The sequence below is a fragment of the Apteryx mantelli genome, chromosome 5 (genome assembly GCF_036417845.1).
Source record: "Apteryx mantelli isolate bAptMan1 chromosome 5, bAptMan1.hap1, whole genome shotgun sequence".
NCBI lineage: Eukaryota > Metazoa > Chordata > Aves > Apterygiformes > Apterygidae > Apteryx > Apteryx mantelli.
The window spans coordinates 18000287-18022764 of record NC_089982.1 but is presented as its reverse complement, the minus strand read 5'-3'; the positions used below and the strand labels follow the sequence as shown (position 1 = coordinate 18022764).

Genomic DNA, 22478 nt, shown 5'->3' with positions numbered 1-22478 from the left:
TCTTGCATTCCTGCTACCTAACCTACCTAACCGGTTTCCTCCCGACACGGTCTTTGGTTTCCTCTCCTTTCTCCTCCAGATCTTGCAGCCAAACAAAAATAGTTTTCTGTTGAAGCTTTCAGTAAAAGGTAATATGCCCCGCTGTTAGACCACCCTCATGCTTTCTTTTGCCACATGTTGCGCCCAGTTTTCAGTGGAGTAAAGGCTAGCACATGTGTCCTCTGCACTGGGTTGAATTTCACCCCTTGGGAATAAAGTTGTTGTGTATGAACAAAAGAGGAAGACGTCACTCCCTGGATGCTTTTAAAGCTTCCTGAAATAGCTGCAGGTCTTAGCTGGAATTAACGTGACTGGAATTTCCATGGAAAGCCCCAGCACAGACTCTGTGTGCTGCCTACAATTTAGTTACAGTAAAAATGTTTTCTGGTCCCTCCCACATTCCCACAACTCCACCTTCTGGTAGGTGAAGCCTTGCTCTCTGGATAAGCAGAGAGCAAATCTCTTTCATTCAGCAGAGAGTGCTTTGGAACCGGAGCCAGAGCTTATTAGTATTCAAACATAAAGCATTGGAAAAATAAAGAGTAAGTGAACAACTTGGATTTAAGCAGCACTTACATTGCTCATCAGATTTGGTGTCATAGCCTTTTGACCACTGAATCTGTAAAGGATTCATTGTTCTTGATTTCTGTGCCTAGGCCCCACAGTTCAAGCAGTTCAGGAGTGGGCTGGAATTTCTTGGAGGGGAGGTAAAATGTGCTGTAATGTCTGACCCCGCGTGGGGGGGGGGGTTAACCCTTTCAGCATTTCTGACCATCAGTCCTCTGGGTAATGCTGGGTGTAATATAACCTTGGGAACACATTTGTTGCTCTGCAAAGGCAGTGGCAGCACACCAAGGCTGAATGTAATTCTTTGCTTTTGGAAGGAACTCTCTCTTCTGTGAGGAAGGAGAACTAAAATATATACATGAAAAGAGAAAGCAAGTAATTAATAGTTGATGTAAAAAAAATATGTCTTCGTTCTAGTTTTCCATGTTTTCTTTGTTTTCTGTTTGATTTGCTTTTACTTGGATAGATGTCCTTCTGTAATATTTAAAGTACAGGATTAACCACGCTACACTTGTAGATAGATAATGTAATTGCTGAAGTTAATGGGAAATTTGAATGTTAATCGTGAATGTCCTTGACCCCGGCTTGCTTTATTTGGTAAGTTGTTTTGTAAAGGAGAGGACTCTTTGAGGTAACTGTGGAGAGATCTTGAGCAAGTCATTAACGTGTTTCCTCCACCACGCTTTGGTGGTAGAAGGGACACAAAGATACAGCCTGTCAAGTCTAGACACAATGGGCCCAATTCATCCCCAGCATAACTCCATTCGTTTTGTCTAGTGACTCCGGGATGAATTGGGCTCGTTTTCTGTTAATACTATTTTTGTTTCATAGACAAAAGTGATTGTACTGCCTTGTGATTACGATCTTTCCCAAAGAGGACCATGTTCATATGAATGCTGACTAAAAGAAAATATAATGTCTGTGGGAGTTGGTGGGGAAAAAAACCCTTCCTAATGATAAAGAGTGACTGGTTTCATGTTCTCTGACTTTTGCACAGAACTCCGAAAAGCCCTGGATAGCTTTGGAGTAAAAAAAAAAAAAGAAAAAAAGAGTGAGTTATAAAATATCCATCACACTGCGTAGTTCTTTCCGTAGTCAGCAGATGTAAACACAGATATCAAGTGCACTAAACAATGAAGATTAACTTTGTAGATCTGGTTTAAATACAGTCTGAAAACTGTTAAATTTAAGCTGAGGGTTTTGAATTGTTTCTTTGATGAGTGATCATGTTAATTAATAGGTATGTAAACATAATTCCTAAATTCTCTTTTTTCTCCCCCTTCACTTAGTAAAGAGTGCTCAGCAGTGGAGTCTTGAAATTGAGTCTATTTTTGATGTAGTCAGCTCCAAGCCGGTTTCAGGTCTTGTGACTGTGAGCATTCCCAAGTTGCAAACGCAGCAAACATACAGTGTGAAGCTTCAACCTGGAGAAGGCAGCATTGTGCTGCTTGTAAACATCAACGAGGTAAGGTGTGTGGGGCACCCTGGCCAAATCCAGAATGTTTCCCTGGTTTCCAGTGTGTCTGTCTGCCTCCATACCAGTTTTGGTCCTCCCTCCCCTTCCTTTTTTGTTCCTCGCTTTAACAACTGTGCTGCGCTGCCTTCAGGATAGAGGAACAGGTCTTTTCCTCTCTAAAAAATGATTTCTGTGGGGCTACGTAGCTCAGTATGTGAAAGTTGATGAAGTCTTTTCCTTATAACAAAACCGAAGGATCTCATAATCACTGGCCACTGGCAAATGAGCTACCTAGGTAAATAACCCTTGGAGCCTGTATGTCGCTTCCTATTTACCGTCACTAGGTATCGTCTCCCGTGCTGTCGTTTACTGGGTTGCTTGGGACCAGAATATACTAGAATGTGCTTGGCTCTGTCTTGGCTCTCCTGAGAGAGAAGCAGCATTCCCCAAACCTTGACTGGCGTAGAAGTTGGTGGAAAATTTGTGGAGTTGTGCTTGCTTACATTGTGCTTGCTTAAGGACAGGAGTAATTGCAGAAAAGTAAAGGGTGCTCTGGTGAGGGGATAACTCGTCTGAAATAGGGATGAATTTGGTGTACACCCCAGTGCTGAAAGAGGAAAGAAGCGATCTGCTCACCTTCCAAGGGTGTTGGAAAACTACAGTATCTGGCTGGAAAACTAGCTGATGGTGCTTTCCCCTGGAGCCAGCAGCATAACGGGAGCTGCCATCTGCTTCACTGCCACAGAGCATAGTTAGGTTGATGGGTGAGTGTGGTGGCGTGAGCAGGAATTTTGGGCTTCGACGAGTCTGGCAGTTAGTGACTTCTGAAGGTCTGCAATGACCTCTGTATATTTTACTGGCCTCTGCTAATTTTCTCTTTTGCTGTGTAACTCTGCATTTGTTTCCCCAGTTTGTATGTATTAGGTATGTATTCCCGAGTTCTCTTGTCAGTTTGAGTAGAGAAAAAGCATCTGTTAAAGGCAAGCAGGGTATTTAGGTTTTAATATGCACACTCAGCTGCTCGCATACTTGTGTGCTTTGTTTTATTTTGAAACAAAAGCATAAAAACATACAAACATAAAATTTTTGTTACTGTTGTCATTTGGCATGCAAGTTACATGAGCAATTACAAATGCACAGTTTTGTTTACAAACAGTTGTTAGTCTCTGCTTAGCCTTTTCAGGGATTACATTAAACAGGCACTGCGATGTGAAACTTTTAAAATGATTTTGGTTCATTTTGTCACTCCACCCCCGAACTCAGAAGAAATCTGTTAGTGGTGTATGACTGCAGGTTTGTGAGGAAACACTCCTTCAGAGCAGAGGCAGCAGTGTTTTATTATTCTTTGTATGCAAAGGGCTTTGCTGCGTGAATGCCCAGCAGCTGATTTTACAAGAAGCCCTACAACGTGTTCTCATGTATCCAGGAGCGTGACGGAGCTCTTACTCTGTACAACGGACTTGCATGGCGCATGTTAAATAGAGAGACCTCACCAGAAATTTAGTCCTAGTTGAGAGCTTATTACAGGTTATGATGCGAAGTCGGTGGATGTTTGGGTGGTGTGTACTGCCCGAGATGCGTAGCAGTCTTCCTGCGATGGCCGCACAGAGTGCTGTATTGCTAACATGACAGCATTTTGCTTATCGGCTAATGGTGAGCATGGCGATGACATCATTAGTGGCCAATGAGACACTGCATCCGTGCTCGGCAGCTGCAAACGCTTCCTCGTTGTTGGGGCGCACACGCATTTTTGTGCTTCCATTTGTGTCCCTGCAACGTAAGGGTTAGCACTTCTGTACGAGCAGTTACAATAATTCCAGATCACGGAAGATGAAACGTTAGTAGCTATATTAGTGATTATGTTGAAGCATGGCTACAGCAAAACATATTGTTGAGCAGCTCTCTGGCTTCGTTTTATTTGAAAAGATTGAGGCGCTCCTTACGTAGCTCTGTTCAGCAGGGATCCGTCCATTGTTTGATTGCATGCATTACTGCTTGCTTTCCCTGGTTTTTGTGTCGTGCACTCAGCTGACAAATTTTGGCAATAGAATTGAGCAGCAGAAGCACACTGTTGGAATGAAGACGTAACTAGAGGAAATTCATTACATAAATTTTACTGTATGTGACTAAGTCATACTATCATCCTAGAGATTTTTTTTATATTTGTAAAAATTAGCTTGATAGAGTGCTAATGAGATGATTAAAAACCATAGCAACAAAGCAGAAAGCACTGAAAAGAGAGAATGAAACTTTTTTTTGACTTAAAAGCTTGACATAACTGAAACAATCAGTGTGGTCACATATTGCCAACATCACGGTTGAAAAGTGTCACCTCTGTTATACTGAATATTGCATATGGTAGATAAAAGGAGCAATTAGGAAAGGCAAAAATAGGAAGAAGGTGCTAAACTCCTGATGATCAGTGGGAATTACTAATGTTATGGTGCCTGGAAAAGATCCAGTCATGTCTTACATGACTATTATTTGGTGCCAATCCCTCCATAGTGCCTAGGGACTAAATGAGAATGAATCCTCATTGCAGTGGTCAGAGCGGGGACCTGCTTCTCCCCTGGAAGCCTGCAGTGTAAATGGACTTGGTGAAACTAGGGGGAGGGGTATAGTACAAAGGGTGGTGAACAAAGTCTATTCTAAGACTCAGATATTTAAATTTTGGAGGAATATTAAGTCAGTGTACCTCAGCTGAGGGATAACAGCTGGATGTGTGCATGCATGCGTGTGTACACATGCTTGTGGCCTGTTGTGGACATAAGATGAAGTGATGGCTTGGACCTCATACTTTTCTCTATGGTGTGAATATTTTCACCCCACAGGTGCAGCTGGTTGAGAGATCCCAGTTACCATAGCTCAGCTGAGGCACATAAACTCATTAGGCTTGTAGTAATTCACTCAAAAGTGTCTAAGCCCCTAGGTGTGCATGTTATGCCTCATTTCATACACATTGCTCTGACCCTCTTTTTTGTATGTTCAAGAATGCTACAGTAGAGACTTGGTGGCCAAATGGACATGGAAAACAAACTGGATACAACATGACGACAGTTTTCATCATGGAGGCAGGATACAAGATTGAGAAGTTTTCAAAGGTGAGCCCTTCAACTTGATTACAGCTGGCAATGCACTAAGGTTAGGACACCTGCTCTGCATGGCAGGTATCTAGGGCTCTTGGACATTTTCCTGGTTTGTAATTTGCATGTGAGGATATTAATGAGAAATAAGAGTTTTCTAATGTCACGTTACATATTTATTAAACTGTTTTCTGGCAGCCCTAACCTGTGTAGGCACTTTCACTTGCATTCAGACTGGAAGATAGCTTACAGTTATTTGGAAACCTCAGAAAAGATGTTTGCTTTTTCTTAAATTTTCTGCCTTAAGAAAGAAAAGCACTCTTTGACTTGAAATGTGATATTGATGGCTTTCTGTCATGTACTGAAAAGTCCTTTTAGATTTATGTAGATTAATGTGGAGAGGGAGGTTTGTTTATTACTGAGATTTTTCTTGTTAATTCAATGTTTAAAAAAAATTGCAGGATAGGGTATATTTCTTAAAAAGCTAACATAGATTCATTTATTAGAATATAATAGATGTGGTTCATGTTTTAGAGGAGCGTAACATCTTAAATATGACCACCAAAGTAGTATTTAGGGATATTTGTATAAGGATTCCTGGAACCCGCTGGTTGTATAACTCTCTGTGCATTGTTTACTAAGAAGCCTAGAAGAGGTGATCTTCAATCATCCATTGAAAAAAATCATACAAATTAAACTGGGCCTCTCATGCTATCAGCACATGGAAACAACCAAGTAAATGTATGCATTTATTAGGTGGTTCTGATGTGTGTTGCTTCACTGAAAGCTAATCTGGTCGCTAGGCTTCTGAAACTGCTATTCTTTGTAACGTTTATTCTTGTAAAAAATCATAGGAAAACCAGTGGTTTCTGGAGTCCTAGTCTTTATAAGGTTAGGCCTTTAGTTTGATTTTTAAAGTCCTAATAATAATTCCTTGTATTATTAGTGATACAATTTCAAAACAAGGAATTAAAAAAAAAAAAGAAAGGAAAAAAAAAGAAACATAGCATATTACATTTGGAAAAACAGGTTGTAGGAAATACGGTTATAAAACAGGAAAAAAGGAAAATTTCACTGTTACCATGTGAAACCTATACAGTGATAGGGGAGTTAATTGATTGTGCTTGGGCAGTTGCATCAGGATATTTCACAGAGCACTGCAGCTTTTGATTGTAGGGACTTCATGGTCTACAAAAGATACTCAGATGCTTCCCCCCAACCCTTGAGGTCTTGTATCAGATCCTGCTGTCCTTAACTTGGACTGGTTTGGTTTCTGCTATGTTAGAGTAGTCTCCAAGATGTTAACTAATCCTTTGGGAAAAGCTCTGGGTAGCCCCCTGGCTTGTAGTTGTGGAGAGCTCTACAGGGCTCCAGCCAGCTGTGCTGGGAGCCTTTGACTGAGGGAAGCACCTACTCCTTTTGGGAGCAGCAGGAAAAAAAAATGGAATATGGCCAACATCCTGGACAGGTTTTTTTGTTTTGCTTTGTTTTTCCCATTTGAATTGTTTGGTTTGAAGTTTGTTTCTCAGGATAACGTGTAACAAAATCATAGCTGGAAGTTATCGTAGAATGAAACTGGTTTTCTTGGGAGAGGGCGTATCCGACTCTGTTTGTTACTGACAAGTTGCCATCCCTACATTGAGGATCTTATTGCCTCTTTCATTACCTCTTGAGAGATCTGTTTGTTTCTGGATTCCGTTTCCTCATCTTTCTTTGTTTATTTCTTTTTCATTGTAATCAGAGGGGTTTTTTTTAATTTCATGATGCTATTTTAGTACTTGGAAGATTGTAACCTGCAGCTGTGTTCCTCTGCTTTCCTCTACACTCTCTTTTCCCCCAGGCCTTTTAGCATGACTTCCAGAAGTCTTTCCTTTTGGTTTCTTAGTTTTCACACTGCTTTCATGCTGTGTGCTAATTTGTTAAGTCACCAGGGTGTTCTGTGATCTTGTTTCAGCTCTGGGCATCTTCATCCCTGTAGCTTTTTTCTTACCTGTAAAATCTGGGGATCCCAGATGTGATCAGCATGCCACTTACTGGGTACAAAGCCTTTGCATGTGACGCGTGTGACTTCTTAATTGTGTGCAGAACCAGCTGACTGTTGAGGCTGTGGTGGCTGCAAGGTTTCCTCTCTGTGCTCCAAGACTAGGAGAAATGTTCGGGTACTTGGGGAGCCAAGTCTGTCAGTCAGCTAGCCAGGTTTCAAAGTGGCCAGACTCGGTAGTCGGAGTCAGTAACACGCATAACCAAGTGTGCCAGATCCCAGCTATCTCCCGCCAGCCTTCCCTTTCCCCCTGTGGCAGAAGGGACCTGCCGTAGGAATGGGAAGAGGTGCTGTGTTATGGGGTTGGCCCTTGGGGAGCGATGGAGTGGGAGCACAAACGCACCGAACCCTAGAGGCCTGGGAATGTGAGATGCTGCTGAGAAGCTGTTCCCCGCACTCGTGCTTTATGGGTGGTCCTGGCTGGGCGTTTCAGTCTCAGATTGCCCCAGATTTGGCCAGTTGCGTGAGTTCCACTTGAGTGTGAATAAAGTGGTATCACATTACTTCTGTTGGTAACCTAAGTGCTCTGTTACAAATGCACTTTGAGGCAGTCCCAACCTACTTGATGGCGTTCATTAAGAGGACCTACCAAATGCTTTGGGAACCCTGACTATAAATCCTATTCCTTCTTTTTTTGTGGCACAAAAGAGTCATGCTAGAGATTGAGGAGTTTTTCTCCAGATAATTGAATTTACTGGAGGAAGGTCAGAAGTTTTTAGCTAGTGTAGTATACAGTATTCATAATATAGTTTTTCTCTAGTAGCCTTCAGTATTTAGGGGAACTGTGAAAACTTTAATGAAATACTGGGCATTTTATTCAAGTTTTCATGTTAAAATAAATATGTGAAGTAACATGTTGTAGGAATAGGTGGAAGATTCCTGTCCTAAAGCTAAATTCATCATGCTGTTCTGTGCTCAGCTGACCCAGTGTACAGCAGGATCACAGTAGGAAAAAAAGGAATGGCAAACTCTGTCCTCAGAACACCTCTGTGTGCACAGAGATGCTGGACAGGGAGTCAGAAATGCCCTCTTAGTGGTCTGATTTTGTAGCTTTTCTTTAACTGGGGAATTTCTTTACAAGTATGGAGGCTGAGCCCCACTTGCCAGTAATCCGCTGTTGCTCCTGGGGCAATACCGTAAAACACTGTAGCACTTGGGGCAAGTCCCAGAGTTTTCCTTCTGTGTCTGTGTCCTGGTCATTGACATGATGCAGAGGGGGTTAATCTGAGGTCTCCGCTCGGGCATTGGTCATGTGCATTGCCTCTGTCTGGGGGTTTATTTAATCATTGTCCATTTGACTAAGAAACACCGAAGAGGAAGCAAGCAGAGCAGTGATTGTCTTTTTCTACCACTGGAAATAATTTTCTGTCTATCTGCATGATTTTTGATAAGCTGAAAAATATAAAAACACAGTCACACTGTGGGATTGCTCAGTTCCCTTTTAAACTTCAGCCTTGTTTGGTGTGTGAAATAGATAATTACGCTTAGAATTACATAGAATTATGTTTTCATCTTAAAGGCAGATATATCATTTGTGCTCAGCTAGGTTAATTTTAGCCTGGTTTACTTGTTCCAACTGTAGCTTATGATAGAGAGAGAGCTGTCTGTACTCTACAACCTGACCTTTTGGAAAAGGTATAGCAAATAGTCATTTGAGAGAGAAGCGGTTGCTAGTTTAAAGGTAGCCTAGAAAAAAAATCTAGGTTCCTGCCCTCCAGACCCAAACTTGTTGTTTGGAGTGTGTTGGCTGAAATTCCCCATTTGCTTTCCTTCTATTTCTTTAATTTCCCAGCTTTCTCCCTGTGGTAAGGAGCAATGGGTACCACAAGGAAAAAGTTTTCTTTCCAGTCTAGTTAAGTTGAAGTGGAACAAGGATACAGGAGAAAAAGAAGCCCAGGATCTCCCTGGAAGAGACACATTCCATAATATTTTGCAGCTGCACAGGTGCCTAAAATGGCAGCTGCTCTCCATCTGCCCTGGGACAAGTGGAGAAGACACCTCTACAAACAAGAGTTCAATACAAAGTATTATTGCAGTCAACTAACTGCTCTCTTGTGACTGTGCCTTTATCTGGAATGACCTTTAACACCTTGCACAGAGTTAGTGGTTATTTAGCTGGACTCTGTGAAACCTTACTCCTGAGCATGCTGTTCAAATATAGCTGTGATGGCCAGAGGGGCCTTCGCTTCCTGTCCAGCATTTGTATTTGCATGCGGCTCTCTTTCCCTTTAATTGCCCTACCTATTAGAAAGATGTCGTTTCAGGGAATAGAAAAGAAGCACACTTTGCTTTTCCTGGATGACCTGCAAGCCAAGCATTCAGAGGAAAGACTTTCCTTAAAGTTCCTGTAGTCTCGTTCCATAAGGAGAGAATTGCAAATTGAATGCCATGTTTAATCTGATGCAACCTCTGCATTTCTCTCACTGGTCCCCAGCTGAACATTTGATTGAATTCTGCAGCAAACGGACATGCACTGTGTGTACTCATGCATGTGTACACACATACACTCATGCATGTGTTCTTCAGCTCGTGCATTCTCTCTCTTTCTCTCCCTTTTTTCTTTCTGTCTCTTTCTTCTCCTAATATGATAGTAGCTTTCAAAAGTGGATAGGTTTATCAGTAGGATTTTTTTAGCCCTGTTACAGTACATTTTAACCAAGCAGGAATTTAGAGATGAAACCATGTCTTGATTTCTTGATGTATTCTAAGTTGTTAGTTTTCAGTTAAATTACTTTCATCATGGTTTTTCTGATACTTTCTCTTTTTGTCTGCTTTAAACCCAAATTTCATGTCTTCACAGGCCTATTTTCGGACAGTAGAACTTGTTCAGGAGCCTATTTCTGGGTCACCAGGTCTCAGTTTCTACTTCAGAATCAATGGCCGACCCATTTTCATCAAGGGCTCAAACTGGATACCAGCAGATTCTTTCCAGGACAGAGTGACCTATGACATGTAAGTCACATTTGATGTTCTCTAAGGAGAAAGGATTATCTTTATCTCCTCCTGATTCTCTACTGAAGGATAGTATTGGGGGCTGGGACTTCTTTCAAAGTCAGACACTAATTGTTGTGGTCCAGGGGCCTCAGAGTTGGGGCTTAATTAATATTAATAGATTTGAGCGATGTTCAAGGTAGCATTCAAGTGTTTCTTGTCTGCAGGGCTACTGGCATTTCAGACTGTTTTAGAGATGGTCCTCAGGCTGTCTCATCTTAGTGCCTGGGACATGCTCATTGGTACTCAGAGGCTGGAAGTGCATTTTAGCAATGTCCCAACCCATCTAGTGCAGGGAGATGTAAGTGCATCCCAGCCTCTTTTTCTCTTCCCATCTTGCTCCAGCCTCCTTGCATTTCACTGCCAGTGCCCCACAGGTGCAGGTGGGATGGAAGCCATGTTGTACTTTGACTAGCTCCTTGTTCTGGATGGTTGAGGAACCTGGACACCAGGGCATGCCATAGTATGCATCCACATGCAATTTGGAGGGAGGCAGAATGAATAAAGAAGAATTAAGTGGGCCTGAATCCCTTAAGGTGGGATTCAGAGCCCCAGAGTGTTTCTCCTGTTCCCCCTTTCTCACTATGCATTGTGGAACTTGGGTAGAAGGTACAGATTTCTGAATGTGTTCAGAAAAAGTTTGAGAGAATTTGAACTCGTGATTGATATTTAAAGCAGGTAGTATCTATGGAGAAAAGAGCTACCTGATTAATAAAATACAGTATTTCTAAATCTGGTCCTGCAAATACTTCTGTAAAAGCACTTACTTGCATGTGCCACCCCATCTATTTTGTAAGTGATAACAGGACCAAGTAACAACTTCTGCACAGAAATTGCTTTTTGAGAGCTCTGTGCAGATGTGCAGGTTTAGAAGGTATCAGAAAAGGCTGGTTTCTGTTGGAGTTAAGTCTTGGATTGTGCTAATGATGAACATTTGGGGTTTTTTTTGGCATAACCTAAGAAACCCCTAAATGATGTAGTTTCACAAAACTTGTATTGATCTTCTTTTTGTATTTGACAGATTACGGCTACTCTTGAAGTCTGCAGCAGATGCTAACATGAATGCACTCCGGGTCTGGGGAGGAGGAGTGTATGAGCAAGATGAATTTTATGATATTTGTGATGAGCTAGGAATAATGGTAAAAAAATAGAGATCATGTATTTAAAAAACTGTCAAGAAATTGTAAATAGAAACTCCCTAGATGAACAAAGTAGGAGAATTAATATATAAATTCTGACTATCTTTCAAAAGGACATAATAGAGTAGAAACCTGAAAAATCAGATCAACTTGGTTTTGTGTGTGTGGTTTTTTTTTTTCTGGTTTTGTTTGTTTGTTTTTGAGCAGTTGCTTATTACTGAGTGAGTCTGTCTGAAACCAGCAGTGATGTTTTGGAGTCTTTATGTTAGAGCCCCAGCTTGTATTTTATTCGTATAACCAAGACTGCAACTCTATGCTCCTTACTTCTCCCCCCCACCCTTCCCAGCCCAGAATCTCAACTCTGTCCCCTTCCTTTCTTCCCTGCTGTCTTCCCCTGTATCTCTTAAGTTTCCCATAATCAGAGTTACAGACTTGTGCCTTTAACTCAGTGTCTCCTATCCCTTGTCAGACCAAAGCTCTTATCTTTATAGACTGTACCTCTCCCCCAGTTCTACATTTCCTCCTCCCTGGGGAGAGAATGAAAGAAGAAATGATACTGATGCTGACTGATGCTAGTGCGGTCACTTGATGCAGGAAGGTGTTTACACTGTAATGATGAGCACAATATAAGAACTTTTGTAGATTATAGGCCTGAAGTAGGCATCAACAGGGACTTGCAACACTCGGTCCAATAGTTGTGTATAGTAGTGCATGGAGGGTGTTATTCTCAAGCTCAACCAATACTCTCCCCCTCCTTCCTTCCCCCCACACCCAGGCTGTGGGGCCCTGTAGCTGTGTTTGGTGCTTACTCATGTGAGAACAGCCCTGCTGAAACCTCTGAGTGCTTGAGAATATGCCCCAGATGGAGCCAAGGCCTTGCGATCTGATCTCAATGAGGATTTAAGGCCTGCTGTATTTGAATTTTGTGCTTTCAGCCAGCTCTGAGTAATCAAAGCCCTAAGGAAGGAGGTCATGCTTTCCCTGCTGTGGAAATGGATTTTATTTCTTTTAAAAAGAATTTTCTCCTATGCAGCAATAGCTGAAAAAAGTTTTTTGCTCCGACTTCCTAGAAAAAACATTTAACTTGGCCTGAGGCCAAGTGTGGAAGGCCTCACCCAAAGGGACATTTTGAACAAACTATAATTGAGTATAAATGTAGCTGTAAGGGGAACACCTGCTGCAAACACTGATGATCCTAGATGAGTACCTGTGAATATATGAGCTTGGAGGTAGGTGTTAGTAAGTTTTGAGGAAATAATGACTAGATGAGTGAAGGTTACCTTGCATCTGCTATTAAAATCCCAGGAAGTGGGTTTGGTCTTACTCTATAGCATAAAAACAGGAAAACAATATGTTGTGATTTTTAACTGGGGAATCATAAAATTGATATCCTTCTGCTGTCTGTGCTCGGTGGGTGGGGGAAAAAAAAAAGGATGTTACATCTATTTTAGTCATCAGAATGAGTGCCCTGATTTTCAGGGCTTCTGAGTACTTGTTCTTTCGTTTTTGACACTTGGCATCTAAGTAGGCCACTTAGATCAGTGCTTGTGCAGTGATCAATGCAAGATTTAGATCTTATTTAGCAGCCAAAACAGTGAGAAGATGCTGGAAATGGGACCCTTATTCTGGAGGGTGAGAACCATAGATATTAGAGGCTTTTGGCTATGTTTCTTCTGATGGTCTTGCAAAGGCATAAAAATGCTTCCGAGTCAAACTGTGCTTAAGGGAAAACGGCAATGATTCACTGGGGGAAATAGAGAAAGAGTTTCTTTTCATACAGACAGTTTTGACTGCACGCAATTGCTGAAGAATTCTGAATAGTTCTTTAGTGATAACTTTGCTTTTTCCTGTTAGACCTTTACAGTTATTAATGTATCCATTCCCTCCCACTGACCTATTCCCTATTTTCAGTTTTCTTAGTGAATGGTACACTGAAAATGTCATGGAAAAGCACTTACTGCAAGTACACAACTGCATGAGGATCTGGGCTGGCTCTCTCCCTTATGTATGTGGTATAGTGTTCAGAAAAGTGTAATCTGCTGGGGAAGACTCGCCCCTTTAAGTTCATGTGCTCCACAAGAGATCTTTCCATTAATATTTGTAAGATAGACAGGACTCTCTAAAAATTAAAATTAAATTAAATCTTAAATGAATTAAATAAATGTAAATTAAAAAAATAGAACCTGTAAAACAAACGATCTTACCCATCTCATTAGGCTGCTTCATTTCCTCTTTTTTGTAATGCTTTAAGATACAAATGAAGGCGTTCACTAGTGAATCGAAAGGCTTGGTTTTCTGTAGTTGTATCTACTTGATCTTTCTTTGATAAGGATGATCACCGTGCTGTTAGAGGATCTAGTTTGTTTTTGCCCCTCTAGCTGGGTAAGATCTGTTCTTTTTAACATCAGTTTGCAAATTTGCTATGGAAGTATTTTGTTAGGAAGTACACTTGGAGCTCTGTTAAGTGTGCTCAATATCCCATCAGAAGAATTATTCCTTTTAATAAGTACTTGGGATTTGTCGTTAAACATGTAAAATAAGCAGTAAATACAAAATTGTCCTTTTCAGCTAGAGACTGTCCCACGTTCATGTTTGAGCAGGGCATGGATTCTAACTATTCTGGTGAAACCTTTTGAAATTCATCTTACTGAGAAATGCTCCTCTGATCACTGAAGGCTGGCAGGGTCTGGTTTCTCAGGATAAGTAGTTTATAACTCAGATATTTAGAAAAATCACTGTGGAGTGTGTCCACGCTGAGCCCCATGGAGAATGTGATTGTTTTAGTGATACTTTTCAAGTATAACAAATTAAATATTTTGACGTCATTCTTTTTGAGACACACAATTTCTGCCTGAACAAAGGATTGTGCCTCCTGAAAATCATGTATTGTTCAAGTATGGAAAATGATTACTAACAGATCTTTGTATTTTCTTTCTTTTGCCCTGTAGATTTGGCAGGATTTTATGTTTGCTTGTGCACTTTATCCAACTGATCAGAATTACTTGGAATCGATAAGAGCAGAAGTTACTCATCAGGTATGTTGTCTGTGTGTGGCTAAGATCTGTTTCCCATTAGCTAGTTTTGACTGATTGACTGTAAGAGTTAGGTTCGCAAAAATGTTTATTTGAAAGTATTTGTTAGTGTACGTTTAAGCAGCAGGTACAAAAACTTTACCTTGCTAAATACTCTTTAACTTACAGGAGTGGTCATCCAAGCAGAGGTATGGGCCTTCCTCATGTCCCAACTGCCCTCTTCTCAAGGGTGTTTGATGGAGAGCACTCACTGAGAGACTGAGCTCAAATGCCAGTGAGGTGCCGTGGCACAGAAATCCCCCTTAGCGGGGGGCTGAGTAGATGGGCGTGGAGCTAACGGTGCGTGTGTGGTGGCTGTATGTCAGTATATTGAAATTTTGGATCTTTATAAATGCACGTTACAAAAGTTTGGGCCTGATTTGGAGCCGGGAGAATGGTGAACAGCATGAATAAAAACACGTGAATTGCAGGCTCTCGGACTTGTAATTCAAGTAGTAATAAAAGTTTGTTTGTTTTAGGGGAAGTAGTTTTACTTGACTTCTGAGAAACTATGATGTGTGTTTCAGATCAGGCGGTTGAAATCTCATCCATCAATTATTTTATGGAGTGGCAACAATGAAAACGAAGCGGCGATTGCAAGCAACTGGTTCTCCATACCTTATGCTGACAGAGAAGTCTATGTCAGAGATTATGTGATGCTTTATGTGAAGAACATCCGAGAAATAGTTCTTGCTGTAAGTGATCTCAAGAAACTAAGAGGGGGTATGGTTTGGCAGAAGGTTTTAATGTTTGCAATTTGAACAATTTGGGTGTTTTTGGTTTTGTTTTTTAACCTTTTGGGAAACAAAATATAGCATATTATTGAGGAATTGTACTTCCCAAACTCGCTTAAAGAATTTTTAAAACTGAAGAGTAATCCACAAAGTAAAATAAACCGAAAAAAGAACTTAATGTCTCTATTGTTCTGTGATATATAAAGAAGACCTGAAAATTTAGTGAATTTTGCTTTTCTTCTTCCTCCTGTTTTTTTTCTTCCACAAATGACTTTGCTTGCACTGGACAAAAAACTTTTTGCCCATTAATTAATTAACCTAGCTAGTCGGATCTCCCTTACGATGATTTTGTTGAAGGATACCTAAAGAAGGATCTAACAACCCTCAAGCCTTTTAATAGCAACTGAAGAATTTCATAAAGACAACATTTCTCCGGTGTGCTCTTCCAGTATTTGACTTAAGTGTTTGGCTTAAGCAGGTCAAAGAGCTGCACTAAACACAATTCTTCTGGTGCTGTTTGGCCGCTGTATTGTTTTTTGAGGGGAAAACAGGCTAATTGTGTTTTACAATATAGGAAGGCAAAATCAAATATTTGAGACAAGACTTAAACTGTGGGCATGCAGACAGAAGCATCTGAAATCCGTGATGAAGTCCACTGTGATTTGGCACTACCGATTTGTGCAGTTTTTGTAGTTTTACTTCTCTTCCTGGAAGTATTGCAGTTCCTCATTATTTCATGGAATCTACCTTTAACTAACTTTTATTTGTATATGTAGAGTGAAACTGATTTGAAAATCCCAATTTGACATTGCATAGCTAGATAGGGATTAATGAACATAATGCTTCAACGGCAGGTGAATATTCTGAACTAAATGACTCTAAGAATTCAGTAGTCCCATTTCTTACTGGAAAGGTAGAGGTGGGGGAAGCAATAAAAATGAGGCACAATTTCGAAAGAACCTGCTAAGAAGGATCCTGCTCTCGAGTCTAGTAAGCTCCAAGGGCTAATAACTTGACTAGTATCTGCATTTTAAGTTCCTATTCTTCATGTCTTGTTAATGTATTTATTTTTCTGTTTTGTTTTACAGTTATGGTACATGTTCATCTATACTGTAAAGTGGGACAGTCTTCTTTTGGTCCCTTGGATGTATTTGCTTGCAACTTTTAATAACAATGTTTAATACAGAAGGCCACTATTCTGAACTATTTATATAATCTGTCTCTAAAAATGCTAGTATGAGAACAGTTGTGCGTTCTAAATGTTAATACTGTTTTAGAATCAGGATATTAAACTGGAATATAGATGTCTGTACTTCAGTTAGCTTTTGAACAAAGTTATTTGTAAAGGTACACTGTGCCATTTCTGTGATCACTTGGATGGGTTTGCTTGCCTGTGCATGTGCAGCAAAGTGAGGTGTTCTGGCTTGATGTTGTTTTTTAGTTATCATTCAGTTGTGCAGTGTTGTTGTTCAGAAGAGACTCTCCTTTATTTTAAACCCACAAATTAACTGTTTTTGAGGGCCAGAAGGAACCATACAGTGACGTAATCTAAGGTGCTGTGTAACGCAGGCCAGCAGAGGAAACCTGTAACTACTAGCAGAACTGGACTGTATCACTTAAAAAGACTTCCAAGTCTGATCTAAAGACTTCAGGGAATCCAGAATATCCTGTAGTAAATTATTTCGGCTGTTAATTACTCATGTGTTTAAAAAAAAAAAAAGAAAAGAAAATGCCTAAGTGCTTTGCTGTATTGGAGCCAATTGCTGTAACTTATGACTGTGGCAGCTCAGGCCTTTATCTTACTGCAAGTAGGGCACCGAATGAATTATACCTGAAAAGGATTCCTTCAGTACTTTGTAGGATTCTGATAAAAGATTTAGTATACTAATGAGGCTATGAATACAGGCAACTCTGAGTGATTTGAAATGTAACCCTTTGTATAGTCTCATCTAGCTTAACATGCAGAGCCAGCCAAAATGACCATCTGCAATGCTACCATGCAAGCATTAGTAGCAGAACACCTTGGCTTCATTAGAACTAAATTCAGGTGACTGCCTGATAAGAAAGGGGAAAAATCATGGCTTTGTCACTGCAAAAATACTGCAGAAGTAAGAAATTTCCGTAGAGAAAAGAAGTCATGGTACTCAAATATTAATGATCCTTGAGTTTATTTTTCACGAGACATGCTTTAAATAGCATTCATTAAGAATTTAGAACCATATAAAGATAGAAAATCTCTTGATGTGAGGAGAGAATCCCTTAGAACAGCAGAGCAAGTGATACTCTGCCCAGCTATCTTCCAAGTACAGGAATAAGAAACTAATTAAGCAGGTGAAGATGATGAATGTCAGGATACAAAAGGAGAATGTTTCTTAGGTGGTGACTCAGAAATTTGGCAAAGGCATATTCTCCCCCCACCCCCTCCCTTTTCAAAATGTAGTCTAGATATTCAGATGATAAAAAATCACTTTGAGGGGTTGTGATTTTGTTGATTTTTATTATTTAATCCCAGGAAGATAAGAGTCGTCCTTTCATTGCATCCAGTCCCACAAATGGCTTGGAGTCAGTTAAAGAAGGTTGGCTCTCCCAAAATCCTTACGATACCCACTATGGTGACACTCACTTTTATGACTACAGCAATGACTGCTGGGACTGGACATTGTATCCTAAAACTCGTTTTGCTTCAGAATATGGATTTCAGTCCTGGCCTTCCTTCAGTACGCTGGAAAAGGTAAGGCTGGGCTTCCAAACCTTGCTGTCCCTTCTGTTCTCATTTAGTGAGGGCAGTGAATCACGAGCCAACAAACTACAGCATCACAGCTGTAGTTGGGATGATACATTATTAGGTTGGGTAGGGGGTAGGTGGGATAGGAGTGTGTTTTGATGTGTAGCAAGGGAATGAAGCTGAACTGTTTCCCTCCTTAATATTCAGTATATTTACCTTGATGTTGCAAGAGGAACCAATTTTAATACAATCAGTCTTTTTTTTTTATACTTGCCATTATAGGAACATCAGAGAACAGTGTTGCAATTTTCTTGTAATTACCTATGTTTTAAAAATTGCTTCTCCCTTCTTAACCAGTAAATGACAGTTTTTTGAGCTCTCTGGAAGAAGCAGCTTGTATTGATGGAAATGTTAAAGCACTTACTGTTCAACCCTGACTACTAACATAATTCCAGATTTGCCCCTCTTACACATGGCTTCCTCCTCCGTTGGATGCATACTAAAAAACGCGCAATGTTGTGACTCACTACAGTAAAAAACGGGTGGTTATGCCAGGTAAATGAGGCTGTATTATGAGAAAAGTAACTTTAATATTAATTCTGTTTAATGTATAGCTTGGTGATGATTCCCTAACACCTGTATTCATGGAATGTATCTAAGGGTGTGTGTGCATTTAGAAATGAAAGAAACACAACACATGCCTAATTGTGCTAAATTCTAAAATGTATTGATTTTTATCGTTTTTACCAATTTCTTAACTCATGTTTAAAACAAAAAAATATTTAAGAGGATTTTTGTCTCCTATTAAATTTAGGTGCTGTATACTCTACCTTACTTATCTAGTTGGAGCAGAGTTGCGCTGTTTGTCTGTCCATGCGTTCAGTCAGAGATGAATATCATGTTGAGATTCAAGCATGGTTATTTAAAAGGAGTTCAGAATGTTCCTTTCAATTTGCTGGACAAAATATATTATCTTTTCCTAAGACATAATCAGTACTTTCATCCATATTAGCAACAACAAAAATTATTCAATCCATCCAGCCTGACAAGGAACAAATTTGAATAAAAAGATTTTATAGAGATTGTAATTACAATGACAGCTTAACAGTAATGGCTATGTGAGCTATACTGGATAGTTATTCTCAGTTAAAAAACACTACTTCATGATCATTTGTTTTCAGATGCAGATTGTTGCAGCAGATTTTGAATATGTATTACTAAAATCTTTAGCCCTATTAGCCTCTGAACCTTCTTATCCTGGAAGGAGTGCTGGCTCTTATATTCTGAGGTACTAAATATGTAAGATTATGTCTAAATGAGTTTGACTAGAAACTGGGATTCTTTTGTCTTACTCTAGGGTGTTTTGGGTTTTTCTAATGAACCCAAACAAACCTTTAAGGTCCTTTGGCCAAACTTAACCTTAGGACAAATAAGTGCCACTGAGCCAAAAGTTACTCTTGCTGGTACAACTGCACTGACTGTCTGTTTTCACTTGTTTGTACAAGGAATATAAGAGAAGGGTGGTACTGACTCAAAACTCTTGCACAAAAGACACTATAGAAATATATTATTACCTTTAATATTTTTGGATGATGGCAGTAGACTGTAATGAATATCTTTTCCTGAATATCCTGCCAGTCACTAAGAGGACAATTTGCCTTTTCATTCTGATCTTTCTTTTGTGTTTTCAAAAGGTTTCTTCTGCAGAGGACTGGTCCTACACAAGCAATTTTTCTCTCCATCGACAGCACCATGAAAATGGCAATGACGAAATGATTCAACAAATTGAGCGTCATTTCAAGCTTCCCCAGAGCACAAATCCCATTAAAAAGTTCAAAGATATGATTTACCTCACTCAGGTAACAGCAAGGTCTTCAATACTGAAGTAGCTGTCAATACTTGTTCCAATACATACTATCAGCAGTTAAAACAGAGTCTGTTCTGTTAAATAATGTGCAGTCATATAGAAACAGTTTCTACCTTGAAGAATCGGAGGATCTAGTTTAATTTGGGACCAGCTTGCAGTCCTCACTTCTTGGGGGTAGACTCCAGCCTTCCTCACACAAGGGCTGGAATATTTCTCAGGGAAAGCCTCATGCCTGTATTTCCCAGAAACTGGGCAAACAGGGAGCAGGTCTGTCCGGTTGTGTGTGCTACCCCAGTCCCTGTCACCAGCTGTGCTCGCTCACGAAGCTGGCGGGGCATGTGGGGATGGCCTGGACCTCCCTGGTGCACAGCTCTTCCTAGAGCTACTCTGTATCATTCCTCTAGGCTGGGTATGTTTTGCTCTTCATGTGACCTTTCTAGGCTTACTGTTCTATTTTTGCCACAAGGAGTACACCAACTTTTTTAAAGAAAACTATTTCTAGAGAATGAAGTTCTCTGTGAAGGAGATTATTAGAAGGTTTATTTTCTATTAAGGACTCAAATATTGATGTTTTAGAGAATATGTTTTGTTTTTTTGGATCAGTAGATTATATTTCGCTCTTCATCTGAAGCACTAGCTTGCTTCATGCTTGTGTTTTCCTTCATGATTTCCACGTGGCTTTTAAATTAAGTAACTTTTTAATGCTATTAAGTTTAAACTGCTGTTATTTTGTGTCCCAAGAATTTCAGAAGCGCCCTTGACGAGAATAACTGCACACAAATTTTTAAAGTTTGAGAGCTATCATCATCAAGTTTTATATCAAAACAAAACAACTGGAGAATTAAAGCACTGATGACAAGAGAACAAGGGCAGATGATGCTGTGAAATTGAAGGCAGGGATAAAGCTTGCGCTGTGAGGTCCTGACCCAGAAAGCTATGAGGGTTTTTGCAGGGTTAAGTCTGTCAAGGCCTTAGTGGCAGATTAAACAGTTTAAAGATCCCAAAATAAGGATAGCAGAAAAGATAAGGAGAGTAAATTTGGCTCCAGTAGTTAACTAGAAGTGTTAACCTTACCTTTTGGGCTGGCTTAAAGAATAACTTTTTCCTTCATTTTGGGGCAAGTCTAGTAATATGCTTTCTGAAGAAACTAACTTCATTTTTCTTTTATTGCCCTTTTCATCTTGGGCACTGCTTACTTGGCTTCTGTTGAGAACTTGGCCAATGAAAAATTCTGGAAAGTGTTTTTTACAGTCAAGGTGGGGAGAGAGAGAAGTAGGAGTACAGGTGAAAAGGGGTTGTTCTTCAGGTGCACAATTCTGACTGTGTACTGGGGATGTGTTGTATGTTCAGAGTATAGGGACTTGGTATGATTAAAGATGGAGGCTTTACACCATCTTCATGGTAACGAATGCAGGAAGCAGTGCAGCGTATCATCTTGCAGCTCTTGAGTGTGTTCCCTCCTGCCCACCTTACGTTTACCTTTCAAAGACAGACCCTGTTGTGCTGTGACCTTGACTGAATGGAAGGTAGGAGTGGCCCCTCCAGAGTTTCTCGAAAGATGCTGCTTGTAAAGCTGTTAGGAGTCGCTAGGAAGAGATCTCACACAAGCACAGGCCCACTGCATTGCTTGCATATAGTCTTCAGGACTTGAGTTTGAAGTTATATGCTGGTGCTGCGAACTCTGTGTTTTCTATAAATATATACCGTGATTTGAAAGTAAAGTACACTGAAGGTAATTTTTTTTTTTTAATGTATTTGTTGACCCAGGTGATGCAGGCCCAGTGTGTAAAGACAGAAACTGAATTCTATCGTTTTAGTCAAAGTGAGATAATCAAGGGAGAAGGACACACAATGGGTGCGCTGTATTGGCAACTCAATGACATCTGGCAGGCACCTTCATGGGCTTCCTTGGGTAAGTTTTGCAACAGTTGTGTGGTAAGATACACCACCTATCAGGCTTGTTTTTGTTTTCCTTCATTGGAAATAGCAGAATAAAAAGTAAGGCTCTGCATTCTCTTGGGGTAACATTGTAAGCTTTGCACATGTTTCTATCCATTCTTTAGAAATACATTCCAGAAAAGTGTTTTACAGGATCCTCTTGATAGTTTGTGGAAATGGAAGAGGGTGAAGAACAAAGCAATTATTTTTCTATGGAACTTTTCCTATTTAAATCCAGATTTAGTGTCACCAACTCAGCCATTTTTAGAAATGTCTAGTTTAGGAAATTTAAAATTGCTTATAACTCATAATTTCTTTAAAATATGTTTTTTTTGTTTAAGCAGTATTCTCATTAATCCTAAGGAAATAACATCCTTGAAGACAGATAAAGCTACCTGTTGGGAAGCAGTGATGGTTAAGGGTAGATCCTCATTATAAGGTGAATTTTCAGCTGCCATTGCTTTGTTATGTAGAACTTGATCTTCCTGAAACTGTGCGATGTGTTATCCAGAATTTTCCAGAGAAGTTTTGTATTTTTTGAAAAAGTTCTTCTAAAATTGGACCTTTCTAAGAATTATTCTGTTTCCAAAAGAGCCTGTCCTAGAAACACCTGATTATATTTATTGGCTGTGCTGTGCGGATGCATGTGTGCCATGTCACCCCGGATGAAGATAGAAAGAGGGCTAGTGGGGTAAGAAGGTAACATGAAGAGCTTATATGTTTGGTTATGCTTTCCACAGTCCCAACAATTTTAATTTCCAGACCCCCCTGCCAATGTAAAATGTTAAAAACATTTCCCCTCGATCAGCAGTAGTGTGTTGTCAAAA

The 22478-nt window shown here is 40.1% G+C and overlaps 1 protein-coding gene across 1 annotated transcript in view; it reads left to right on the top strand.

Annotated features, from left to right (window-relative positions):
- The window catches only part of MANBA (mannosidase beta), a 46222-nt gene that overhangs the window by 13728 nt on the left and 10016 nt on the right, over positions 1–22478 (top strand). Inside the window, exons 6-14 of the mRNA XM_067297019.1 lie at positions 1896–2071; positions 5053–5163; positions 9987–10138; positions 11199–11316; positions 14265–14351; positions 14915–15082; positions 17634–17852; positions 19541–19705; positions 21481–21625. Coding sequence (XP_067153120.1) covers positions 1896–2071; positions 5053–5163; positions 9987–10138; positions 11199–11316; positions 14265–14351; positions 14915–15082; positions 17634–17852; positions 19541–19705; positions 21481–21625 — 1341 coding nt within the window. The remainder of the gene's footprint in view (positions 1–1895; positions 2072–5052; positions 5164–9986; positions 10139–11198; positions 11317–14264; positions 14352–14914; positions 15083–17633; positions 17853–19540; positions 19706–21480; positions 21626–22478) is intronic.